This window comes from Corvus hawaiiensis, chromosome 13 (assembly GCF_020740725.1).
Source record: "Corvus hawaiiensis isolate bCorHaw1 chromosome 13, bCorHaw1.pri.cur, whole genome shotgun sequence".
Taxonomy (NCBI): Eukaryota; Metazoa; Chordata; class Aves; order Passeriformes; family Corvidae; genus Corvus; species Corvus hawaiiensis.
Window position 1 is genome coordinate 17,280,404 of NC_063225.1, and position 17,881 is coordinate 17,298,284.

General features: G+C 42.1%; 1 protein-coding gene across 3 annotated transcripts in view; it reads right to left on the bottom strand.

Moving 5' to 3' along the window:
• The window catches only part of DAPK2 (death associated protein kinase 2), a 49,699-nt gene that overhangs the window by 12,918 nt on the left and 18,900 nt on the right, over nt 1–17,881 (bottom strand). For all 3 annotated transcript variants that reach the window (XM_048317256.1, XM_048317255.1, XM_048317254.1), the window contains 4 exons: nt 10,434–10,655; nt 2,911–3,049; nt 1,379–1,508; nt 214–262 (listed from right to left, as the gene is read on the bottom strand). In XM_048317256.1, coding sequence (XP_048173213.1) covers nt 214–262; nt 1,379–1,508; nt 2,911–3,049; nt 10,434–10,655 — 540 coding nt within the window. The remainder of the gene's footprint in view (nt 1–213; nt 263–1,378; nt 1,509–2,910; nt 3,050–10,433; nt 10,656–17,881) is intronic.

The following is a 17,881-nucleotide window of genomic DNA, read 5'->3' on the forward strand; positions in this document are numbered from 1 at the left end:
CAATGTAATTTTGCAGAAATTAAATGCTTACCTTTTAATTAAAAAGAATGTATAAAAATAGAATGACAGAACAAAGTCATTAACTGTATTTAAAGGGGTTTTTTGTTGTTTTTTAATTTGTTGCAGTGCAATGGATTCTATTAAGAGCAAAACAGGAAAAAGTAATTGTAGAGTCACCTGGAAAAAAACGTACAAACACATTACAAAACTTACCACATGTCTGCAGCTAGTCCAAGTGGTTCATAGTTTACGATTTCTGGAGCTGTAAGGAACATTTAATCAACCATCAGCAACTGAGGTAACAAATTTTTACCAGGCTGTAGTAGCAGGCCAAGAATTACCAAGAGTGAGAAGGGGGGAGAGGGGAAGGTTAGTTACAGAATACATTGTTTATAATTCTGTAGCCCAAATAGGCATTCAAGTTCACAGCTGTTCAGAAGAGATTATCTAGAGTAACTTGGAGCATAATGCAACTCAAGAGTAAGGGTAAAGCAGACATTATATAGTAATTATAGTGCAAAATACAACAAATAACAAATTATTTCACCTCCCAAGAATGCTGCTGCCCATAAGCATGAGCTTTTGTTTTTTTAACTGGTGGCATTATAGCAAGTTTGTAAAGGCCAGTCAGAAAAGAGCCCTTGAGCAAGAGATTGAAATTACTTGCCAGACTACGTTGCTATCCATGTCAAACTCTATTATCTTTATAAGAAACATTTCCTCATTGGAAAACATCCCCATACAAGACTGCATGCAAGAGAAAAGAGCAAGGGTGAAAGAAGTTGAAAAAAAATTATCTGTGACAACTGTGTTTGACTGGAATATTAATAACAATTCTCTACCCACCCCCCAAACAAAGCCCAAAACCGAAACTAGTAGAAAGGAGCAGGATTAACTTAAAATCCAAGTGAGATAAATCAGAATTATGACCAGTGAGGAGCAAAAAGAGAACCACATGGAAAAATGTAAGGGGAGATGAGAGTACTCAGCAGGTGTGCAGTGTGAGGTAGTTTTACTTAGAAAGCAATGACAGAGATACCCATGTAATTTTGACTCATGTACCACAGTGCAGAGATCTACTAACCCCAGGCAACAAGTAAAAAGATTATAATTTGTATTTGCAGAGTTTCACAATCTTAATCCTGAATTTACATCTCTAAATATTTATTTGGCAGCAGCCTACTCTCACAGGAGTAGCACATCTAGTTTACAGAAAGCACCTTTGCCTATTCCAGAAAAATAAAGTAAGCCTCCAGATTTAAGTGACCTTGATAGAAATAAGATTAAAACTACTTCTATCCTTCAATTTTTAACTTTGACAAGTTGTGTCGACTTCTTCTGGAATTTGCAATACAAGACAATGGAACATGTCACTCACCTACGAATTCTGGAGTTCCAAATATGTTTTTAAATTCAACTCCATCTTCTATTTTGTGAGCCAGGCCAAAGTCAATGAGTTTGATGCGCGGAATAGGGATATTCTTGTCTAGAAGCATAATGTTTTCAGGCTAAAAATAACAAAAGGTAGATCTATGTTAATAAAATATCTTTGAAAGTAACAGCATTTTCAAGTGCTTTTTTTTCCTTTACGTATACAACACCTGTGCTTAACCATTTACAGTTCTTTTGATAAAGGTAGCAGGCAGCCGAAGCAGTTCAGGTGTTTGGTGCAGACAAAATGCCACTGCCTCACCCTGAGTGAGAGCTGCACAGCTCAGTATTTTTGCTGACATTTTGTGAATTTACACTTCACAATATCTGCCCATTTGACTCTATACTGTATTGTAAGCCAATGGAAGATGTTTTGTTAAATGCTGAACCTATTCAGGGAAGGAAAAATTATCTTCTCTGAGACTAAATTCACAGTTGCAACAAGGCCAGGAAAGATCCAGGATTTACCAGCTGAACAGTCCAGAAAATGAGAAGAGTTGGGATCAGAGGTCCTAGATCATATATGATAGCAAGGTATTAAAAGAAAATGTGGCATTCCTCACAGCTTTGTAAGAAAAAGCTGAAGCTTGAACTGTGAAATCAAAACTAACATGTTCAACCACAGACTTTACTTTTTTACCAGATATAACATGTTTCATAAACTTCTTTCTTCAACTAAATTTCTCAGCCTTAGCTACTCCCTACTACAGCCCAAATTCACAGGTTTCAGAGTAAACTATGGGCTCAATTTATCTCCCATGATGAGCTTTAATGCATTAATCTGTCATAACTTAATCATAAGTTCAAGAGCAGCAGTGAGAGAATCTGATTCCCTGCTGGCAGCTGCCTGGCCTTTCCACAGCAGATCCTAACGTGGAAGTTGCTCCCGCTAACATGTACACTCAGCAAGAGCTGCACTGGGAAACAGAGCAAATGAATAATTTATTGTCATAGTTACTGGACCAAGCATGTTTTAGCCTCAGGGTAGTAAGTCTGGTTTTCTTCCATGGATCTAAGGCATATATGTGCATAATGGATATAGATACATAATGGAAGCTTCTTTAGAGCAGACAGAACAGACTGAAATGGCAAAAAGTCACTGTCACTACCTTTTGGAGGATTGTTTTATTCCGTAGGTGGTATAAACCACTGTAGCTCCACTGCACCCAATGGAGCCCTGTCAAGTGATGAGATAATGACGAACCGTCTTCTATCAAATCAGATCACTGCTTAAAAATACATGTATAATTTAATATTTGCCAAACTCCACACCCAGTCCTTTAAAATGCAGGAGAGTTATTAAGTGAAAATATATTAGGTCCTTTGATAGTCACGATCAGCAAAATTATTCTTTACTTACGCTTTCTGATTTCTATCTTGCAATTCTTGCAACATCTTCATTGACCACCTGACATTACTGGTATTAAATATCAAAATTAGCAGCTAGAGATCAGCCAAAGTCTAAATCAGCATCTTTACCTTTAGATCAAAGTGAGCAATTTTCTTAGAGTGAAGGTAATTCACACCATCCAAAATTTGCTTAATGAACCTGGTTGCTTCCTCTTCACTTAAAGACTCCTTCTGTGCCAGGAAGTCAAAAAGTTCTCCTCCAGAAACCCTGCAAAACACACCAGAAAACATCCCCTTATTTCTTGCACTGTAATCCATAAAATCAGTGTAAGCACAGAAAACTGAAGCAGTGAAGAACTTCAACACAGTTAGAAAAAGGCTACTCCTGCAGACAACCATGACTTTTGTGTTCTGGTCCCAGGTGTGCCCAAACTACCTTTTGGCTTTAGCTCTCTTCCCTGTAAATGAAGGACTGGCTTTTCCATTGATGCTGCAAGGATCACAAAGGATCAAACCAAGTTACATTTGTTTGCTGAATCCCCAGATACATACCTATTTTAAAAGGTTGACTTTGCCACTTCAACTGCTATTTTTCAACATTTTCATTTTGTATGAGCAAGTTGTAAGAGTCAATAACTGCTAAAGAATTACTTCCCTTAGCAGTTGCCATCAGAACCTGAGGTAGCAAAATGTGCCAACAGAATCTCTTCTTTCCAGAACAGCCATTACCATGTTCTAATATGATTCTTGCCTGACATAAGTAACAGGAAAGCATTTACTTGGTGCTGAATTTTTTAAGAAGAAAGCAGATTGTAGAAGGCTTGAAGGTACCAAAATCAGTTTTCCCAAATCAAAGAAGTACTCTTAGTTACTATGAGTTTTCACATCAAAACTGAAATACATTCCATCCTTATTAGTACATAAGACTTTTATTTTCATTTCTGTGCCTTGTCCTGAGAGTTCCAGTGCTATTTTTCTGTTTATCTCAAACAAGATGACCTAAATATTGAATTAGGCATTGTTGGCAGCTGTTATTCATAATTATGTTTACATTTATTGTTGCCAGTTCACGCTGTCATTAACATTACTGTTTTATTCTCATTCAGATTCACTGTTGGGGGCACCCACAAAACAGTTGTTACTCCTGGGTGCTGGTGCACCACCCACCTATGCTCAGAGTGCAAGCAAAGGACCTGAGAGACCCTACAGTCATTTTGGAAGATAAGCTCTTGGCCCTGTTGCCGGATGAACTACCTGTCAAAGCACTGGCAGGTCCAAATGCTTCGAGTTCCCCAGGTGCCCTGAGTCACAGACAAGTCAGTCCACACTGGGTGCTCCAGAGGCCTTTGGGGAATGACTCCTCTGACCCCAGGCTTCTACACAACACTGGTAGTGACAACATGGTAATTCCATACTCTGCCTCTTTTGGAGGAAGCTATTGTCAATAGCTACAAAATCTGCAAGGACAAGTCCACTGCAAGCAAGAACAGCATGCCAAAAGCCACAGAGACATTGGCTTTGTGTCGTAGCTTCCCCTGCTGCTCCTATGGGTGAACACGTGCCTTGTTGATCCAGAGACTTACACAGGGCATAGTGACTTGCCCACTGATTACTGGATATTTTTTTCACACCTCTCACATAGTCAGAAACTTTTCTAAACAATGTGAGGCAGGACTCTTCACCTGGGCAGAAGTTACCTCACTTCACCTGGGCAGAAGTCACCTCATTTCACCTGGGCAGAAGTCACCTCACTTCACCTGGGCAGAAGTCACTTGATGCTTTAATTGTTACAACTAAATGGCTGGCAAACAAAAATAAGCTTAAATGACCCGGAAATACGTTGCAACTGCTGTCTTTGGATGCCACCTTCTCCTTCCTATTAATCTCAGTTATTCAACCTGTGAGACTATTGATCTCTTCATTTTATTTTTTAGGTGACACCTACCAACGGTCTCAGCACTACCATCAGCCTTTCTGGACAGATTTTGTTGTACCCTGTGCATTTCAAGAGACAGGGAACACTGTCTCCTTTCCATATTGTAGGAGGTTTAGAGGCCTTGGTTCAGTAGTTTTACAATTACCACAGCCTACTGTGATAAACCAGTAAAGAAATCTGTAAGAAAAACCTGATAGTGTCTTGGTGAAATCTGCATACAGAGAGCAGGCGAGTCCCATTTATTTAATGATTTCTATTCAGAGTGCACTTAAGCAATCACCTCTGGCAGAGGATCCATCCGGTCATCAGGACACCAGCTGCACTGGGAGACGTTCTTGTACTTTTCTGGAATTTAACCATGTAGGCACACTGCTCTCTCTTCCTCTTTTACCCTGTAAAATCTCCTTGGTGACTGTTTCTTAAGGTGGACTCCTTAATCTCTCTAAGGCCGGAGGACAGCTCAGGTGGCCCAGTCTCTGCTCCTGCAGAAGCAGGTTCCACTTCAGGAGAGCTCACAAGCTGAGCCACTTTGGAAGAGCCATTCTGCTCTGCTAAGGATGTCTGAGGATACCTTCCTGCTTGGAGGAGACTGGCAACTCCCTTCAGAGCAACTTCCTTTGCTACACAAAGCAATGTCAGAAAATAGTTCAGCTGCCCAGACTGGAGCTACTTGATACTCATTCTCTCCTGCTGCCTCTGAGAGTGGGCACTTAAACCAGCTGGGTCAACTGCTCAGGGTACACCAGGGAGTTTGCTCCAATGGCAACCTCACCAACATCGTGGGCAACCAGCTATGCCCAAGGCATGACTGAAGAAACTGCAGCCTGTGAGAACGAGGATCACAGGACATTTACTTGAGAGCTCCTTGATGTACTTCTCACTTCTCTCTAGTTCACACTAACCTTGAATGAGGCTAGGGAGGGGGCTTTCCAAGCTACAGAATACAACATAAAATACAACATAAAAACAAAACAGGAAACAAACCAAAGAAAAAGAAGATTCAGAGAGCTTGAAGTCTCCCTGGTACTTTATCAGCAAAAGACTCTCTTCTACAATAACCACATGAGCATTTCATTTTCTGAAGATCAGAGATGGGCATACATGAAAAACAGTATATTAATCTCCAGTCTCTTGAGATATAACCTAATACATTAAATTACTCTTAAAAGAGTAATTTAAAGGAAAATTCTGTAGAAGAGATGTGATGATTTCTCATTAACAAAGATTCAGGCTTTAAAACCAGGCTTCAGTAAATTGTACCTAGAGAGTGGTAAGCAGTTTATTACAAGATCATTCTTATCCAAGTTATACACCTGAATTCAGAGAAACCCTCAAGCAGAGGAGATTTAGCAATTCCAAAAGCCAGCCATTATGGAATCCCAGAAAAAACCCCACATTTCAACACTAATTCCTTTGCACTAAAACACTCAGAACTGCATCAAGTTACATTTGAACATCCAGGGAGGTTTATTTTCTAAATCACCACCTGCAAATGCTCATTTCTCAACTGTTACAGAAGAATTCCTTCCTCTGGGTTCCCTCTCTTTCCCTTTTACCATGTCACCTAATATCATGGCAAGGAAGCAAGTAAATAATACCTTTACTTTTCATTTGAAGTCCAACAAAAGACAAACAACGCTGTCTTACCTCTTGGACAGAGCTGTTTTGTGTATACAAACCTGACACTTACCTGTAGAGGAGACACTGGTGTAACAATCCAACCTGCCTCCAGGCTGCTTCTGTTTGGGCAAAGCAGGCTCCTGGTAGGGCCCAGGAGACAGGGAACAACAAAGTCACAGAAAGCTGTGGGGAGCAAGTCCCTGGACAATGTGCAGAAGGAAGGAGAAACCGTGTACCTGCCAAACTGCACTTCACAGCAGTGGACTTGGCCCTGCCCTTGAACAGGAGAACCAGTACCTACAGAACTGACCAGTCTGAAAAGAGGAGATATGTTGCAGTGGGGATCCTGCAACACACATATATCAAACCAGGAGTCCCGTGGAAAGGAAATATATACGGACAGACAGATTCTTGATAGCTGTTTCAGAGATGTTTATTTCTCCAGCCGCATGGCCGGGGCTCTGCCGAGGAACTGTTCCAGTCACGGGACCAAGGGTCCTTCTGCCCGCGCAGGGAACACAAACCAACCAATGGGAACGAGGCTGAGCAGGGGCAGGGTAGCCCCGTGTCTGTGCCCTCAGGGCCCCTCTCCCAGGGCTACACGGCGGGGGAGGGACCCCAACACCTCACCCGTTTTATTTTAATAAAAGGAGAATGAAAACAACTGGATAAACATAACAAGAACAGTTTCAAAACAAAACAAGCCACCCTCCTGAGCCTTTAAATGTCCAAACAGATTCTCTGGAACATCTTAGGGCTGACAGAAGGGAGACAGAATTCTCTGAGCATGCTTTGTGGGGAAACTGAGGCAGGAGAGGGTTTAACTTCTTCCCTCCCCCTTTTCATCCCCCACTCGGCATTGGAAAGGGATTTTTGGGGAAACAATTGGCAAAAGCATGGTTTTGTGAGGGAAACCATGGATGAAAAAATGGATTGGGAGTACACTGGGGGTAATAGGATATAGGGTAAAAGGGAAAGGTGGGATTAGGAAAGGGAAACTGTAGGGGGGGCTTACAATGGAGATACTGTCTAACATGACTACGATTTTTTGCATATATACTGCCTTTTACAGAAACACCATCAGGCCCAGTGACCTGCGATGCTTGTAACCCTTTTCTCCCTAGTACAATATTAAATTCCACCACCTCTCCATCTCCCAAGCTTGGGATGCATTTTTCAGGGTTATTCTTTTTAATAGCAGTTCTATGCACGAATATGTCTTGCTGGTTGTCACACCTTGTTATAAAACCATAATTTTGCTTAACATTATACCATTTTACTGTCCCTAAGGTCTTAGTTGCTATGATCTTTTCCTTTTTCCGAGTGGCTGCTGTTTTCTGTCTCGCTGCGTCTTTGCTCTCTCCTTCGGTCGCTCCCGTGTTGGAATTGTCGGGGCTGCTGGTGCCTGCGCGCTCTTCCCGGGGTCGCGTTCGGGGCTGCGCGGGCCGGGCCGGGCCACGCCGCTCAGTTCTCCGTGCGTCGCCTCCTCTGGTCGCAGCTTCGCTGCCGCTGCCGGGCGCTGCACCCACGTCTCGGCCGGGCCCCCGAGCGATGACCCCCCCGCGCCCCGCTCCAGCGCGCGTCTCGGCTGGGCGCGGCTCCGCTCCATCGCCACCGCCGCCAGCCGCCGCCCGCGTGCCGCCCCTCTCGGTCGGGCGTTCACGGGGCTCGCTCCACCACGCGCTGCACGGGACCATTGGGGCACCGCCGGGTCCCGCCGCTCCCGCTGCTCCTCGCTCCGCCACCGACACTGCGACTCGCGTGGCTCCGCCCGCACGCGGGAACTGCCTCGCTGCTGCTCGCAGAGCGCTCGGTGCACGTGGCCTGGGCCGCACGGTCCCTGCGCCAGGCTTCCCTTCGCCAGGACACAGCTGACACTGCTCAACAGTCTCGGTAACTAAATAATATTCACAAAAATATTCTTCCATCGGCATATATTTTGACTCCAGTATTAACTGTGTCCAAACGGTTTTCCAAAAGCCCTTCGTAAGAATTAAATCCCAAGAAACATAGAAAAAGTTCTTAAACAACCATGCCAGGAAGTGTTTCAGTTCTTTTTGAGCTTGAATCAAGCTAAAATTTACAAATCGTTGTTCAAGAATCATTTTAAGTTTAAGATAAATGTCCATATGCGGCTCTGAGAGCCAAGAGTCTTCCCACGGTTCCTCCATAGTTTAGATATGGAATAGCAAAGCAAAACCAAGAAGAGGAATCCAAAGTTTCCAGGGTTTACTCACACAGATCAGTCGCTTAGGGATCGGGGATCGTTCTGCTCACAAATCTCCACCATTTGTTGCAGTGGGGATCCTGCAACACGCATATATCAAACCAGGAGTCCCGTCACAAATCTCCACCATTTGTTGCAGTGGGGATCCTGCAACACGCATATATCAAACCAGGAGTCCCGTGGAAAGGAAATATATACGGACAGACAGATTCTTGATAGCTGTTTCAGAGAGATGTTTATTTCTCCAGCCGCATGGCCGGGGCTCTGCCGAGGAACTGTCCCAGTCACGGGCCCAAGGGTCCTTCTGCCCGCGCAGGGAACACAAACCAACCAATGGGAACGAGGCTGAGCAGGGGCAGGGAAGCCCCGTGTCTGTGCCCTCAGGGCCCCTCTCCCAGGGCTCCATGGCAGGGGAGGGACCCCAACAGAGATAGTCTTGCCTGTGCCAGCACTGTGAATATGGGAGATGGTCAACATTTCAGGCAAATCCTCTTTTAAACACCAGGGCAGCTTCTTCAATTATCAGCAATACTGAGGCCATTCTTTTGAAGCTGAAGTCCATTGTAGATTGTACCATAAGACTGGTTGGCCAGGTGCTGTAACACTTACTTTGATAAACAGCAGGGAATATGAGACTCTGAGAGCAGGGTGTCAGAGGGGAAGAGATTATCTTTTTACAGGGAGAATTTAGTTATCTTTATTAGCAATTATCATTATCCTCAATTTGTAAACAGCAGCTGAATGCAAAGGCCTTAATCAGGTCAAAACTCTGTTGCACGCAGACTTTTACAAACTGCAATATGTTACAGCCTGACAGAAGGACACACAAAATGTGTCAGGCCACATGAGGACAGAAAAAAGCAGAAGGTAATGAAATGGGAGGTTGCTTTAGCCCAAAGTAGTCATTGGTGAGAAAGACCAAGCTCCTTCCCTGTCTGCCAGAGCTTGGCTACCGAGACCAACATTTGGCCATAGACATATACGTCAGAGTTAAGAGATGCTCATCATCACTCACATGCCACCTTCCAGGCATGCTCTAATCTCCAGGAATGCTCCCTGGCCTAAGAGCTGGCCTCCCTAGAAAGCTCCCTCAGGGATAAAAGCCTTGTTGCCAGGATTCCATATACAAGGTTCAGGCTGGTGTCCTAGGGAATATATGGTCTACCAAACTTCCACCATGGTGACTGTATTTCCTGCTCCATACACACTGAAAAATTGCATCATTTTGCATGTAGGGGTGAGGAAGTTCACTTGTCAGCAGGACCTAAATGGCAGGGGTTTGCCCCCCTCACATGGTGGCACAAGAGTAAACAGCTTTTCTTCATTCCCATCCTGCTGCTATTCATCCCCAATAGTAAATGCGTAGGGATCAAAAAACCCTCTTCCCTTGCCCTCCTCCCATCTTTTCCCCTAGCTGATCTAAATGAGGAAAAAGGGAATAGTGAGAATGGCTGCAAATTTTGGAAAAGGCTTGATGGCCTCACATGTATTGAAAGAGATGAAAGTAGGAAGTAAAATGAAATGAGCATTCAGTGGCCATTTATACTTCCTCCAAGGTTCATGTCAGGGCAGCCCTAGGCAGCCATGAGCTAATCCCTCTATTAGTAAACTGCTTTCAAGTTGACAAGACTCCTGGCTCAGTATCAAATGACCTCAGCTGATGTTCAGGCACACCTGTATCCCCAGAGCACATGGATGAACTGGGGGGCCTGTTTACCACCAACCTCACTCAATGCTCCTGCCAAGATTTGTGAAGCCTGAGAATGCAACAGCTCCATTTATCAGTGCCCCTGTGCTCCGGCAGCCTCTGCAGTGCTCTCTGGTTTCTGTTCACCTCAGCCATCCCTGGAGGAAAGTGCCCCTACTCACAGCTCCAGAATGAGGACCACGTCTGTCTTGTTCTCGTAGATGTCGTGCAGCTTGACGATGTTGGCGTGCAGGATCTGCTGCAGGATGCTGACCTCTCGCTCGATCTCCTCCCGGCTCACCCCGCGCCGGCTGGCCCGGCTCTGGCGCTTCTTGATGAACTTGGCAGCGTATTCCACACCGGTGCTTTTCTCTCGACATTTCTTCACTATAGCGAACTGGCCACTGTGAGGACAAGGAGATAACAAAAATGCTCTTAAGGCTTTCACATAATCACAGCTTCCCAAAGAAGCCAGTCCTACACAAAGCCTGATCCTGCAAGCCCTGAGCAGCACTGCTAAGCATTACTAAGCTTGTTCTTGGTACAAGAGTGAGGACTGTCAGGACTCTGCAGTCAAAGGCAGTAGAGCATAACAAGGTAACCTCCTACTGTGTCTGAAATTTAGCAAAACCAAACAATGTCTGACAAAAGAGAGTTACAACCTCTAAAAAACAGTTCATGTTTAAATGAATAAGATCTGCCTCAAAAAGTTTAAGTTACCACTCCTTCACTTGGTAACGCTTACGGCATTCAAGTCTGCAACACAGCACTGGGTGTTCTGAAAGGACACACACACATTAAAATATTTGTCTTAAGAATAGTCCCTAGAGAAGTACTCAAAGGAATGATAACTCTTTGGAAATGCAAAACTGGCCTCCAGTAACCAATTTTCAAAAAAAAAAAAAAAAGGTTTATTCATATTTATGCATTCATTTGATAATTTAGCTGTAAATATAACTAGAGTAAGCACAGGTTTCTCACTGCACCTCAAGGACAAAGAATTTCCCTCTGTACCAAATAGTACAGTGACTGCATTAAGGTCAAAAGGCATGTACTTGCAAACTGCTAATAAAGTTTTCCTCACTGTGGCTCCTAATGTAGTCCAACTGCAAAATTCCTGCCTTATCTCCTAGGAATTGGCAGATCTCCAGTCCCAAAATACACACTCAGTACCAGATACTTCCTTATTCAGGGCATTATATCCAGATTTGGAAGGAAAAGACTCATCTTACAGGTAACCTTAACCTTTAGCTACTGTGATTTTATCAGACAGGATCTCTTTATAAGAATCACAAACTCGTTAAGTGCATCCCCCCCCCCCCCCCCTCCCCCCCATGACTACACTGTATAAGCACTGAGCTGTTATTGTTTTCAGTATTATTGTATCATTCACTGGCTTGGTAAATGAGAAATGCAAGTAGCTGGTATTTAAATTATGCAGCATACACAACAATTATATTCAGCATCTCATTAGATGCTGTACTCAGTGCTTCATTAACACACACATCTGACTGGAGTCTGTCTTAAACATACAAAGGCAAAGAAATTAAAAATTAAGGCTGTTGCTTGGTGCTCAATTGCTCTCAAAGGCTCACACCCTATAGCAGAGGGAGCCTCTCATTTCAAAGAGTTCAGACAAATGCCAGGCAGCCTGACATACTTCTCTTAGGTTTTCATTTTCATACATATCCTAAACCCTTCTCAGGAGAGAGGCAGGAACAGATGGGACAAGTGTACTTATCCCTTTAGGAATAATCATTCACAAATGGAATCGAGACTGTGGCCATTTGTCACATGCATTAATTGATTCATATTTCTCCTGCTTTTATCATTACCTCCAAACCCTAGAGAAATTCCCACTACAAAATCCCCAAACTTGCCTTAGACATTCTTTAAGAAACAGAGTTTGTTTTGTAGCGCTGAGAGCTGCTTGTGTAAAACATCATGGGTTTCATGTTTTTCTTGTTTGATCATATTTTGCAAGACATGCATCTTGCTTGGTCCAGACTTTCTGAAGAAACATGGTATTAATGTTCCTGTGCTTGTTTCCTTGAATTCTCTCTTGGAAAAATTTTGTCAAAGTTCGGGAGAAAATATTTTTTTATGAGTGCTGATTACGGGAACAAACACAGTTACTTTTGCATTTAGAAATTCCAGTGATACTGTGGATTTTGTACATTTCTGTTTATGCAAAAGCTTACAAAAGTAGTAATGACACATCATAGGAATTCCTGTCTTCTCCTTTGACATAAATAATTGTCCCAGACTGCAACTATCTCAGTACCAACTCCCTTGTAAACTACTATTACTCCCCTGCATGTGTGGCCACCAACATACACCGTTCCTGCTCCTGTCCCAGCCTTCATGCCATTTCCTATCTCCCTCAAAAACAGGCTTTTGCAGACAAGTCTTTACTTGGACAGCTTGTGACTGAGGAGAAGAGGTTGCAAGCCATAGGGATTAATACAAATGCACAATTTCTTAGCCTGGGACATTTAAGACAGTTACAATGCAATTACCAATGAAGAGCTCATGGAGGCCCATTCAGCTGTGAAACAAGTGGATGCCTCACTGGCATTTTACAGTCACAGTCAGACACTTTGGATTTCTTGTTAACTACCGAGATCGTAAGGTCAGGACCAAGACAACAGTGTTTTTGTGCCTCCTCATGCATCTGCATTCAGACCATAAGAATAAAACAGTAACAGCTTCCAAAACTTTTGACCTAGGCTAGGAAAAAACCAGAAGAAAGGAAAGTATGTCTCCCTGCCACCTAAGCTGACAGCACTGAGAAATGAAGCTATTTAGATAATTTCACATGGGGCATTTGTACCTGACCTTAGACTTGAAACTAAATTTCTCAGCTCAGATTTCAGCCAAAGACCTTGCCAGAATTCATGGGTTTTAGTACATGACTGAAATGAAGACGACTTGGATCATGAACAGCAGTATTTACAACACACATAGGATAAGCTCAGAGGCTGAAACTTCTGCATAGAGCCTACCTGGACCTCAGTAAAGCCTCTGACACTGTCCCCCACAGCATTCTCCTGGAGAAACTGGCTGCACATGGCTTTGACATTGAACTTTGAAGTCTTTTCCAAACTTAATGATACTACAATTCCTAATTTTTAAAATTTTTTTTCCAAGAAGTTACATTTGTTCCCTTCCAGAAATATTTTCGACAGCTGTACAAGAGCCTTGTCACACACTGAGCATAGGCTGTCCTCAATTGTGGAAACAGCTCACAAGTATGAACAATAGCAGCTGCATCCTGTCAGTAACAATATAATTAGGTACAACATCAAATCTGTCCATCATTAAGGATGGCATTTATGCCAGCAATGAACACAACCTATCATTTGCATTGCTACTATCATGTAGGAGGTTTGTCACTGAATAAGAACACAGAGACAATACTACTGGGTGGTTTTGGAGTCTATTTTCAGAAGCATGCTTTAGAAGAGCACAAGTTCAGCTCATTTAATCATTGTGCACTTCAGGAGAGGATGTGGAAAAAATGCGGGAAGAGAGAAGCTGCACAATCCGGAATAACATGACAACTTCTTGCTCTTTGTCAAAGATTCCTTTTAATACAGATTCTGGAGGGTAATGCTCTGGGGAAGAATGTTACTTGAGAGGAAGAGCAGTGCAGCTGCCAGTCTGGAATGCCCCAGTGCCTAGCAGTGCTGCTGCTCCAGAGCTTTAGAATAAAGAGAGCCGTTAAGCAACTGCTTGCACAGGTATAGGTTTATTCCAGTCTTCCTCCAACGTTCCTGAAACACTGCATGGCTCAGGAGCTCTTCTCAAAACACTGAAAATATGTAAACAAAGCACTGAGATGACAGTAGAGGTTACCTGTACTGTAAGGCTCAGTCAGGCTTTCTGAGGCCTGAGTGGGGAGAAGTCAGGAAGGTGATTCCGTCATTTGAGAAGAGCAAACCACTTCTTCCCCAAATACCAAACATATGTTTCCCTTCCAACATGTTCAGTCTATTTCTTTATGTTCATATTCAACTTCATTTCATTCAGTAAAGAATTCTAAAAAATATGATGATAATGATGTAGTTGTTAAGACTTGAAATTCCCATAAAAGACATATATGTGATCACATTGACCAGATACACTTTACACTGAAATATGCTTTCAACAAGTTCTTTGAAAAATAAATGAACCTGGCAAAGGACAGTGCTCTGGCATTCTGCCAGTCAAGAGGTGACACAACTCCCTATACAAGCCAGGACAATTTACTTAGGAACAGATTTGGAAGGGATTTTAGGCAGCCTCCCACTGACTTTAACAGTAATTAGGTTCCTACACGCTTGATGAAAAATAACACCTTGGTCCTTCTGTACCTATTTTCCCGAAGTCTGTAATGCTACTGGAAAATGAAACAACATTATATGGGGTAAGGATAAAAATTAAATTCATGTCTCTAGTTATCACTAGAAGTGCAATTATAATTTTTCATATTTTATTCACTAGGTGTTCCTGCACAAGAATACATGACCTGAAAGGAAGCTAAAATAAAACCTAACAGCACCTAAACTAGTTTTTAACTGCTTAAATTCACAGGCACTACTGCAAATGCATGATAGCCTAAAAATACTAAAAACATATTATGAAATCATCATGTACATATGTCTGAATTAATAGACATAAATATAACCACAATAACAGTGTTTAGCCAACCTGAACACAGGGCTTCTCTACATTTGAGGCTGGTATGTTAAGTTCAGCGAAGAGGGTAATTCATTCTCAGTTACATCAATTGTTATTATGTAAACAGTTTTGTTCCTCATGCCTTTTTGCCACTATTAAATTTGGATTGGTTTTAACTGGTCATCTCAAGCTTAGAAAGTCTGCATCGTATTACTTTTCCATCTTTTTAACTCCTATTTCTTTTTCTTGGAAAAAATACACTAATAATTTTATCCATGTATGATTGTATTTTTTGCTAATTTCCAAAGCAAAGCCCTGGAGAATTCTTCCTGAATTTGAGGAAAACATATTTCTCAGCCTTTTTTTTTTCCAAGTGATTAGAGCAATTGCTCAACCGTAGTTTTACTAAGCTAAATACTCTCCCCCCGCTTTGCTTACACTTCAGAGATGACTTCTGCTATTTGTAACTGCACTTCATGCTCTTCCCAGCAGAGAGGACAGGAGTCTGCTGGGGAACAACACTGAGAATCCATTTTTATGCTTTCAGTTCATTTATGAAACACAGTTCAACCATGCAAGGTTCACAAAATATATGCATAAAAGCACTTCGCTAGAGGGTTTTTGCAGGAAGACTGTGGTCACAACTATGAAGATGTAAAAGCCTTCTGTAAATGACAATAATTTGCAGTACATTTTTATTTTTTATAGACTTTTTGTTTTAGACTAAACCAGGATTTTGGTACAGCAGAAATTTAATCACAGCATTTATAAAGAAATTCGAGTAGGATAGTTGAAACAGCAAACCAGCAATTCTATGGCAAGGTTACCGAAGGGAAATTATCTCACTGCTTCCGTAAGGCTTTCTGGAATGAAACTAAAAAAAACCCCAAAATCATCTTCTGTTAAATCCTCTGATGACACCTCTTGCAACTTCATAAAGAGTTTTAAGAATAAAACTGCCACAAATGTCACTGTACTTCTGTTTAAGCTTCAAATAAAATTGAATTTTGGTTTACATGTTTGCTTTCCTTTTTCCCCTCAAAAAAATGCAACAGATGTGGTTACCTCTCCTAAAGCAACTACACAGAACCTAAACTACCAGATGCCAGATTATACCAGAATGATCCAAAACTTTTTTTAATAGAGCATTTAACAGGAATTTTGCTTGACTACTAAAAAGTAGTAGAAAGAGGAAAAAAAAAAATCAGCCACAACTTTTAAACACACTGGCATTTTCACTCACATCTCATGTTTTACTGACTGTGTCGTGCTCTAGAGCACAGTGACTTTAGAGGAGAAGTTTCAATATTCCTGAAGGGAAGTGCTGAGCACCTTTGGACATATCCTGTCTCTGATAAAGTCACTGTCTGGCACCTTTGATCCACATTTCTCTAAACTCACACAAAGGTAACCAACACACCCTGACCGAAAGGTGATCTCTGTGTCCAGTGCCAGGAAAGAGTCAGAAGAGTAGAATATGGACTCTAACACAAGGATCTGGTTTATCGGAATAAGCAGAGAGCAGCTCATTCGAAATTCAAAGAAAGTTTGATAAATCTAATGTTTCTGAACAATGCTATGAATTATTACAAGCTATAAGTGAAGTAACACAATTAATACCTTAAACACCTTGTGGGGTCCTTAGCTGTCAGTCACAAGAAATTGTGCCACCTACAGAATTATCACCAGTATCTCCTGAAGCTGTTCAATGTTTTTGGAAACTTCCCAATCCTGCCCATCAATGTGGCCCTTATCAGCTCCTCCTGAGACTGGAGGTGCAGAGTCAGCAGTAATGGAGCATGAGCCCAGCAGTTCTGGCAAGTTCCTGATAGCCTGGCAAGCTTTTTGTGTAATCTGAAGCTCAATAACAAAATGCACACGATGAAAAATCTTCTCTGCTTATCAGACTTGGCTTTTGGATTGAGTATCAGTGCTCAGAGTGGTAAGGAACAGAGTGCAGAGAGGCAGGGAAGGTCACAGCTGACTCATGCTCAGCAGGAATAGCTGATTTGATAAGCTGCTCCTCGCGCTATGTGGAGCACCAGCAGGGCAGCTGTAACACGCATGAGGAAGGTTAGCACGCTGCACCTGGGTGTTTAAAGGTCCAAATCCACCTAGGTATTGACTAATATACCTGGGAGCACATGAATTGTAAGAGGGGAGCAGTATTATGGCCAAACAGTTAAATGATTTTTCTCCTTCCACATGTATCAAACAGATGGAAACTATGCTGGCATTTTATTCAAGACTTTAGGAAATTATCTGTAAGGCCAAAACTGCAAAGGGCTGCCGAAACTCCCATTTCACTGCTCAGCCATTACAACAGGTTTTCACTCTGGTTCAAACTGCTGGTGTAGAGTGTTAACAAGGATTAATAGATGTCACCTGAGACAAATTAAGCCTGACCATCAGACCAGCACCTGTGAGCTCTAGTCTGCATCAGATGCCAACAATTTGTCCAGTGCTTTATCCTTGTTAGAATTTGAGTTGCACAATGTTTATTTCATGTGCATTTTTACTCATAAGTAATATATTTCATTTTAAAAGTATGGAATGAATACTATACAGAGAACATTTTTTCAGCTGTTGAAATTTCCATCTGCTTTCTACTACAATGCAAAATGGAAAAAATAGTTTTATTTTTACAGAAATGGCAAAACAAAGATTTGGATTAATATTAAATGTCTTTTTCCTGGGATTAATATTCTGCTTAATATTCAGTGGTTAAATGCATTACAAAATTTAAGATTTGTGAGCGCTACCACAGAGGTCACTCATCTCTAATTATACTTTCAAAGCCAGACATGGACTGAGGAGATACACTGACATCATTTCCATCATCAAGTTGGATTCTGGTGATAAGGAATGCATGCCTTTGCTACAAAGTAAGGCCAAGGCCAGTTCTTCTCTGTTACCGTACGTAGAGCAACTTTGTTATTAGGAAAAAACCGAACAACAAACCCTTCAA